General features: G+C 51.2%; 1 protein-coding gene across 1 annotated transcript; it reads right to left on the bottom strand.

Annotated features, from left to right (window-relative positions):
• Positions 1 to 455: 455 nt before the first annotated feature.
• TRIB1 (tribbles pseudokinase 1) lies at positions 456 to 5,952 on the bottom strand. Its single transcript, XM_052788198.1, has 3 exons — positions 5,512 to 5,952; positions 4,822 to 5,114; positions 456 to 2,716 (listed from the first exon to the last, which is right to left on the bottom strand). Exons 1-3 carry the CDS (start codon positions 5,815 to 5,817, stop codon positions 2,248 to 2,250), a joined length of 1,068 nt encoding a protein of 355 aa, XP_052644158.1. The 5' UTR covers positions 5,818 to 5,952; the 3' UTR covers positions 456 to 2,247.
• Positions 5,953 to 9,526: the final 3,574 nt, after the last annotated feature.

Genomic DNA, 9,526 nt, shown 5'->3' with positions numbered 1-9,526 from the left:
GCTTGAGCATCACATTGCCACGCACACAGGTGCAGGGTGACAGCCTTGCAGTGCCATAGCATTTTCTGCTCACAGGGTGCAGATGGAAACGAAGGCACGTGCTGAAAGGCAATAGGGTTTCTGAAGTTCAGAGGCAGGGCTGTAACTCCTCTCCCCCTTGTTTCTCAGATGAACAGGATACCCCATTTCATGTAGCTCTGGGGACATCTCAGGCCCTTTCCACCCCCCAAAAGGCAGGAGCCATCCCCTGTCTCCACTCATCTCCAGGGGGATTCAACCCCAGGCAGAGCTGGGGGAGTCAGGGCTCAGGCTCCGGTGGTTCCGGCACGATGGAGCACGCTTAGGGACCGTAGATGAGCTGATCCTCTCCGAGGCCAAACCCCGTCTTTTCAGATGAAACCAAACATAATTAAGCTGCATTCCTCTCAAGACACAACAAGAAATAGGGACAAACATTATGAAACCAAGTTTATTAAAACTTTCTACAAGTCAGACTTTATCATCCAGGCTTCCACATACATATACATATTTACAAGTTGGACATCATAGTGTTTTTAGCTTTTCTGGCAGAGTTTTCTACCAATATATACAAATGTACTGTTTTTCATAGAAGGGTTAAACTGTATCACAGATACAAATGTCAAGCAATCATGAGAGGTTTAGTGCAACGGAGAGCTGTAGTGCCCTGCTCTTAATGCTCATGATTCTGTCAAGTTAGTATTGCCAACAATAATTCACATTAAATTGCTCTTCAACACCTCTTATTAGGACAAACAAAGTACAACAAAACAAGAAAACAAAACCCCAAACAGTAAGGTATGTACAAAGTACACAGTCCATGAGGTATACATGGTATTCTCGCAACGCGTGGTGGGACTGCAGCTTGCTGGGGGTTAACCCTTAAAATGACTTCACTGGAACTGTGCCGTGTTGGGGACATACGTTAGCCACCTCACGGCCATTTCAGAAGCCGTGCTCTCGCCTAAGGCGAATGGACATCTCTTTGCATAAGCCACTGGACACAAATGTGAAACAAAGCAGAAATTTTAGGCAGGACTAAGCTTTACTTACCCCCAACCCAGGAAGCTAATGATTTAGATATATTCATTATCCACGCACATTGGAAAGACTATGAATAATCATGCAAAAAAAAAAAAAATTTTAAGGGAAAAAAAAATGTAGCCAGAGGCAAACAACATACCTGAATAATCAACTAAGGGCGTGTGGAGATTTTACTCTTAAGACTAACTTTTTTGGGGGGTAGAGGAGGGAAGAGGAGAGGGGATGTGATGTTTTTAAGAGTTGAGCCTGTAGGAAAACACGACCATGTTTACATGTACTGTACAAGATACCCCTTATCGTTTTCCAAGGGAAGACGCCCCAGCCGATAGTGTTACGGTTTGGTAAACGGATATGTTTTGGCACTCGGAGCTAAGGAGACCTGCTACTTGACAAGCTCGCTGAGGGCATAAAGTTATATAGGCTATGCCATGGTAACGTGAGGCTTAAGTCTGTTCAAAATGCTTTCCTGGTCAGCAAATGGAATCGGAGGGGATCCAGCTGGGAGATCCACCGGTTTCTGCTTCGGAAAGAGCCAGAGCAGCTATTTGTCTTACGGGTGGATCTAGGAGCTTCATGCCTCTGAAAGCAGTATCAGCCAGACGTGCAGCAGCAAGCAGGCAGCTGGCCGTGGTGGGCGAAGACCTCCTTCCCTCATTAAAGTGCGCTTACAGTCAGTAAGCTACTTTGCAAGCCGGCCAGTGTGGCACGCCGAGTCAATTCCCCTTTTTACCCATTTCTGTCAGGTTTGCTCAGTTAGAGGCGCGCCTCGTGCCCCCCACACCCTACGCATCACGGCCAGGGCTCTGCAGCCCCGTAGCCACCGCAGGAAAGCAGAGATGGGGCTGCCTTTCTGTCTCACATCTCACCAGCCGTAAGACTCTGCAGCCAAGATGCGACCAGTTACGCCAGGAGAGGATGCGGGAGGCAGGAGAGAAGCCAGGTGGCTCTTGCAAAGCTGCACGGGTCCTCCAGGGCCAGCGGGACGGACCTACCAGCAGAGCAAGAGGATGAAACTCTGAGTATGTTCAGGAAGCGGAGATCTATGGGTTGGCATTTATTTTAAACAAGGTCACTTTTCTGACCATACTGGCACTTTAAGATGCTGTTGAGTTTACAAATGTGGAAAAATGAAACCCTACGAAGATGCCGGAGGTGAGAACTGCTGAGGTTTTTGAGATTTCGCGGTTAGCAGAAGAAGGAACTAATATCGTCACTGTCTCCATGGTATTCTGGAACAATTTGATCCGAAGTTCCCGTCTCCTGGTCTGTATATCCAGGCTCCAAAACTGCCTCGAACCAAGGGTGAAGCAAGATCTCCGGAGCAGTGAGTCTTTCAGAGGGCTCCCGCCGCAGGAGGCTGCGGATGAGGCATCGGGCTTTGGGGGAGACGTGGTCAGGAATACAGAACTGTCCACGCCGGATTTTGGAAAACAGAGTGCTAGGGTCCGAGTCATGGAAGGGATAACGTCCCACCAGCAGAGTATAGAGCATCACTCCCAAACTCCACACGTCAGCCGATTTTCCAGAGTAAGTCCCTGTTGTGTTTAGGATCTCAGGGCTGACGTACGCCGGGCAGCCGTGCTTGTCTGAGAGCGCATCATCTTCGCCTTTGATGATGTGCGTGTCTTCCAGGCTCTCCAGCCGCAGCTGAGTCCTAGGGAGGGCAGGAGAGGAAGCCAAGGTTAGAAATAGCAACACCAAGGCACAAGTGAGCACGGCGAGCCCCCCGCCACGGCAATCCCCACTCCCCTTCTCCCATCGGCATAAAGAAAAAGAGAGGAAACATTTTTTAATTTGCAGCGGAGAAGTTGCCTGGACTCCTGGACCCATGTAATGGAAGCGCAGCTATGTGCATCGGGCAGGCGCCCAGTGACGCCTGCTTATTTGCCGGGGGTTTCAACAACACAGGGGGCTCTCGAGGAACATCAGCAAGTCACCTTCTATGTACGCAGGTTGCACTGCAACTGCAGGGGGTTAATCGGCTACAAAGCATTGCGCACGCCGCTATTTGAGGTTCAGGCTTTGAGCAAACAGAGTCCAGCTGCGTGATTTTGCAAACTGCAAAGTCCAGCTCCCTTCTGCAGGGACCGTCGGCTCTCCTCAGTTTTGTATTTTATTTTTTAATTTTATTTTGTAATTTATTCTTTTTGCCTTTCCGGAGGGTACCACCGCACCCCCCACGCACCCCCCACCTCCCAGGGGGAGGTGGGTCCACCCTAAACCTCCGGTTTTGGGGGGAAAGGGGACCTTCGCATCAGCGAGGAAGCCATCGGCTCGCCCTGGAAGGGCTCTGCGCTGCCTTGCAGCCCGCTGGGGTGTAGATGCGTTGGCTGCAGCCTGTCCTCAGCGTGACCTCGCCAAATACCCATTGGTTCTGCAAACGGAAAATATGACTCAACGCGAACCGTGGGCCCGGGATTGGCTGCGGGAGCCCTGAAACTGCACCTGTGCCGGAGAGCCCGAGTCCGCCTGCCATTGCTTAACCCTCTTCTTGCCAAATGGGATGCACATGACACTCGCCTGTGCAACGCGTTATTTCCAAATGAGCGAGACTGTGTGCAATGTAACATTTCAACAAATGTTTCAGCTTCTTATGGGAGGGAAAAGCTGCAATAGTTTCCTTCAAAGGAATTACTTTCTTTGCATGTCAACATATGGTTGTTTCTGTTTAAGAGGGGCAGTGCTGGTTAATTTTCTTATCGCTTTTATAAACGATATCCTGAAGAAGCGTTAGCCCAGTTAAAAAAAAAAAAACCAAACACATGCGTTTTATTCTGCTTCAGTAATATCACCTCCAGTTTCATCAGATTAAGCACAACTCCATTACAGCTTTTACTTATTTTTTTAGCTTTCCACAGGATAAGCAGCCAGTCAGAGTCAGTTTTGCTGATTAAAACTGTATTTCTGGCTCTGCCACATACGGTGAGGCACTAAAAGAGCAGCAAACACTCCAGGGAAATACTGAATTATTTCCCTAATCTAAATTTAACAACTAGATTCTGGATCTCCTCTCTATAAACCTAGGCTTTAGGCTAAGTTTTACCAAAGTGCTCTTCTTCAGTGCAGGATTCCCAAACCAATATTGAACCATGTCGCCCCTTCCCTCCTGTGCGTGCCCACGCCCATGGGCACGGGGGGCTCGGAAAGCACCGACAGCGGTAGTGGCAAAAGGAAAAAAGCCTCCAAGGACACAGCCTGTCTTTATTAGCAGCGTAACCCTGATCAGCAGGGGATTTCAGCAAGGAGACCCTTCCCCAGAGCCGCAGCTCTGCCGTGGCCACGGGGCAGCTCTCCCAGGCGTGAGGAGGGACCAGAGCTCCAGCTCCTCACACCTCCTGCTCCCCCAGCCTGGCGGTTCCCCCTCCCGGGCACAACGCCTCGGTCTCCCTCCTTTCTTTCTCTCTGCCTTCTATTCATTTTACACTGAGTGAGTGGCACACATGACATCTTCTGGCGCTAATGAGCATCCGAACTATTGTCCCTTTGTCTACCAGTGGGTTTCACTGAACTTCTGCTGAATGAGAGGAAGCTCCCGGCGAGCTTCCTCCCTTTCATCAGTCGAGATCTAACTAAGAGTAAGTGCGTGCCGGTTAGATCCGTGACCTACTACACGCACATGACGGAGACCTACTCGGATCGCTCACAGGTGATGCCTGGCTGACAGGGCTGTTTCCGCTCCCTGGGACGCTTTTTGTGTCTCTGGATGCGGCATTCCTCCCTCCCCACTCACCCCGGAGCTGGCTGGTGATAACCGCTTACCTTTCTTCATTAGAGAAGACAAATTTCCTGAGCTTGAGGTCACCAAGTACGATGGCCGACTGGTGGCAGTGAGCTACAGCGGAGACAATCTGCTTGAACAGCCGGGCAGCCTCCTCTTCCCTCAGCCTCTTGCAGCTCCTCACGTAGGAGTGCATGTCCCCAAAGTCCTTTTCAAAGAAGACATAGGCCTTGGTGTCCCCGAGGATGACTTCGACGACCCCGGTGATGTTTCTGTGCGACGGCAGCTGAATGTAAGGCCGGATCTTGTCCTGGTAGTGTTTGAGGGGGAACACCTGTAAAGAGGAAATTAAACCAAAATTCATTCTCAAGGACGTTGAAAGCAGCCGCTCGCGTAGCAACTCTCCCCAAACAATGACGAGGGAGCTGGAGGGGAGCCAGGGCTCGGCAGGAGTGCCGTTCAAAGCGGTTACCGAGACCCTTCCTGTTCATTTTATATTGAAAAGGGCAGGGCGGGGGGGATAAATCAAACCACCATCCCCGAAGGCTTTTGGGGAAGGTCCTCCGAGGCAACCCGGAGTTACAGCTTGCTCGCAGCGCATCTAAATCCCCACCGGCGGCAGGCCGGGCGTTTCTAACCGGGGAGGATGTTTTGCAAGGCTCTCCCCGGGTCCGGCGCTCAGGGACCCCCCCCCCCCCCCAAAATCCGCTCCGGCGGAGCTCGGCGCTCACCTTGCAGCGCAGCTCCCGGCCGGAGCTCACGCTCAACGCCCTCGACACCTGCTCCCGCTCGGCCAGCGGCAGCAGCAGGTACGAGGCGATCAGGCTGGGACCCGCCGCTCCCCCGCCGGCGGGGGGTGAAGCCGGCGAACAAGGCGACCCGGGAGCGCTGAGGCAATCCGGGGGTCCGCAGTCGGCCAGGCGAGGGTACTTGGCGGCCGGCGTTTCTTCGGCGGGGCCGTCGTGGAGAGGTTGGAGCCGCTTAGCCGGAGCGCTGCGGCAGCGGGCGGCCGGCAGGAGAGACGCGGGGCGGCTCATGGGGGGGAACGGGAACGGGCGCGGAGCTAAGGGCGGGCGGTACGCGCTTGGCGCATCCCTTCGCTCTCCCCGCCGAAACCTCGGGCCGTGTCCACCATCTGCTGCCGACTCCGCGCTAAAGTAGTTAGAGGCTTTTTAAAAAAAAAAAAAAATTAAAAAAAAAAAAAGTGAGGCTCCTCCTCCTCCTCCTAGCCCTGACGCACGGGGAAATGGGAGGAGGAAGGCTCGGACACGCCTGCTCTGCCCCACCCGCGGCTCTCCGCGTCCCCCGGACCCGGCGGGTCGCGCAGCCAGGCGGGGCGGCGGGGTCCCTCGCCGCCCTGGCTGCGCGACCCGCCGGGTCCGGGGGACGCGGCGTGGACACCCCCCCGGCCCCGTGGTCCTCCGGCCGGAGCAAGGAACATCTCACGTTCCTCCCCATCCTGAGGACGACAGCGCTTGGGGGGGAGTTGGGGGGGATCACCCTTTGGGCTTTTGGGGCTCGCCCCTGGCAAACCCAGAGCGCTCGCAAAACCCTGAAGCCTCCGCCTCCCGCTTGTAAGCCGAAAGATAAGAGGCAGGGAGCGTTTGCTAGCCAAGCTGAGCGATAAAACAAAAAAAAGTCACCGGCAACCAAAGGATGAGCGTCTCTTCTGGAAATGGCAGCAGCGGGTTTATCCATGAGTAGCGTGTGGGAAACGGTGCCAGAAATTTCAGATGCCGCTGCGCTGCTTTCGAGACAGCATCGCCTCGTGCGATGTGTAAAAACAAAAAGTTAAGCCAGGCTAATTGTGGAGAAAAAGCGAACCCAGCTCCGTTCCCAGGAGCTTCTCCTTTATCCATTTGCCGCAGCTTCCCCCCAGCCCCAATTCTTGCTTTTCGCTAATCGCTAACTAACCATCATTCATCCCAAGGTTTGCATCGCAAAGCAACGCTCGTTCACGAGCACAGACTTAACGTGCACCATCAGAAATACTTTGCATTGGGTGTTTCCCATGCTAAAACTATCTGTTCTCCGAAAAAGGAATAGCATCGAGAGCTAGCAGCAGCCAGCAGCTGAAGAAGTGACCTGTGAGGAGCAGAGAGTAGGGCTCAGAAGTGTGAGTTTAAAGAAATAGTAAATAGATTTGTAGCCAGGACTGTTAGTAAACGGAAGAAAAATGAGAAAAAAACAGACAACAAATCATCCCTGGAAAAAATGCAGACAGCTGTAGTTTTGACAAGAGTGCTTCAGAAGGAAACTCTCCAGCTTTTCTGTTTACATATATGCAAATTTTCTGTAATTCAGTGCTGAGGCTTCCCTAATAACACAGGGAGCCTGCGTTTTGTTATTCTGTAGGATCAGTTCCTATCCCGTTTTTGTTTCCCCAACCCTGGTCTGTTTAAGCAGCAGAGAGGGCCCAGGACGGCCCCTCTCCCCACCCCAGCTCCAAAGCCCGTGATGCCACGCGTGCAGGTATTCGCTCAGATTCCTGATAGATAACTGCACGGCAAACCCGTGCATGCCTTCAGCTACTTCTAGTGTATTTTAAGAAACACATGAAACTCTTGTGCAGGATGACTCATAACATAGCAGTCCCATTAATGCATTTAAACATAAAATGCATATGCCATAAAGGGATATCCCAGGGCCTGCATTTTCCTTTTTTTTTTTCCCCAGAAAAAATTCCATTAATGTCTGCAGATTGTTTCTGAGCAATTCACCACGACTCTCAAAGTGCGCTATACTATTTCGTTCCTCTCATAGGTAAAACACTCACGAGTATCCATCAGACCTTTGTTTTACTTTTCCTTTCCTGGAAGTTTTATGATTGGGATGCCGCTGCCAGGTAAATTTAGCTGGTAGGATGCTTCATGTGTGGGCTCCTTTCTACATCTGAGATCGTGTGAGGTGAGGGGGGAGTGTATCAGTGCTTTTGGGAAGAGAGGAAAGGTATAGACACATCAAAATAGCAATGGACCTACATAGACTTACTCACGGGCATTGTTAGCGTGTAACAGCATCCCCTGTAGCGCGCTCAGACTGAGATGCAGTGTGAGCAGGAGCGAAGATGTCAGTGTAAAAACCAAGTGGTGCACCTGGGATAAGTACCTGCCTTTGGCCCTCAACCTCCTGAAGATCCCCCTCTCTCAGCTCCTGTGCCAGCTCACTGTCCCCATTGAGGAGAAGGGCCATACTGAGGATCCATTTGCACACATTGTTGGAAGCCGTATCTTTCACCTTCCCAGCCTCCCAGCCATTTAAAGCCTCTTAGAGTCCACAGCTGTTCACCTCATGCTGGCCCTATGCCACCAGCACAGGTGCTTGGTTCAGGCTACTGGCAGCCAAATGGGGGATGGCAGCCACTGGTCCTTAAGAAGGGCAAAAAGCCCCCCTCGTCATCCTGTCCCCCCAAAAAACCATCTAGGGTGTGACAGGAGAGCAAAGTACAGAGGTACATACAGCATTGCACACCATAGTCCTGCCACAAGCTCCTGGTGTCTGGGCAGCCTCTCCTCACACGGATTCCCCAGATTTCACGCTCTGTGGGGGTGTTCCTGCTAACTGGAGCACAGAAACTGGGCGTGCAGTCCCCAAAGGCCAGGAAAAGATAACCCCTGGGCAATTCATCCCAGAAGTGCTGGTAGGTGCCCTCGCCCAGCTGACTGTATAGACCAAACTTCAGTTGTCTCGTGTGCCCGAGATGAACCCAAGCTTAAATCTCCCAGGAATCAGGTCTTTGCAAAATGGGGACAGTTCTTAACAGTAGGAAACCTTCATTGCTTCTTTAAAATGCCTGGCATGATTTCAGGTACTCTAAGCATTAATGTCAGGAATAAACATAGAGTAGCAATTATTAACCAAATTAATAATGCTCACTACCTTATTCTCAGTCTTATGTTTTGGGTACGGATCATAAGAAAACGTCCACATCCAGACTCCTCTCCATCCGCACCAAATTCATTCCAACATGCAGAGCAGAGAAGTGATTCCCACTTTGGCTTTTCTGTTTTTTCTAATTTTGGCTGTTCCCCACAATGCAGAAAAAAAAGGGGGATGCCAAGAATGGTGTCTGATGATCTGCACAGCATGGTGCTTCTTGAAGCGTTGGAATTTGTCCTCCTTACCCATCTCCACCAGTGCTTGCATGCAAGACTGGTTTGGTTATGACCCAGTGCAGAGAACAGGAGGAACTCCAGGGAGAGGTTTGTGAAGAACAGAAGAATTGTTGCAGCATTTCAGTATTAGAAGATCTTTGCAGAATATGGAGCTACCACACTTGCCATAGCAGTCTCTTGCTCATTGTAGGTCTCACCACAGGCTTTTAAGCATCCAGGTGTATCTCCTGCATTAGCCTTTTCCTTAAATCAAAAGCCATTGGAGGTCTTCCTTCTATTCTCTGCACAAGCCTTCATCATTCCATCTCCCCCTCCCCCCAAAAAGATTGTTTGGGGGCTACCTGCTTAGCATACATGAGATGAATACTAGCATGGCAATTCTTAGCTGTGCCTGCGGTGAATTTGAGTCTGAATGGCTTTACAGCCCTTCCAAATGAACCAAGGCAGTGTTATCCATCTCCAATGGACAGCACTGTAAATCATTGTGGAGCACAGATCAGTGCAGAATCACACTCTACAGACCTAACTTTGGGATAAAACATTGACTCTGTGGATGAGTCTTGCTATCCAAGTGCTGGAAAAATGAACTGCTATGAGCCAGTAAACTACAAGGAACCCAACACCCAGCCTT

Source organism: Harpia harpyja, chromosome 5 (assembly GCF_026419915.1).
Source record: "Harpia harpyja isolate bHarHar1 chromosome 5, bHarHar1 primary haplotype, whole genome shotgun sequence".
Classification (NCBI taxonomy): domain Eukaryota; kingdom Metazoa; phylum Chordata; class Aves; order Accipitriformes; family Accipitridae; genus Harpia; species Harpia harpyja.
Note: the sequence above shows the minus strand (reverse complement) of the source record. Positions and strands in the feature narration are given on the sequence as shown.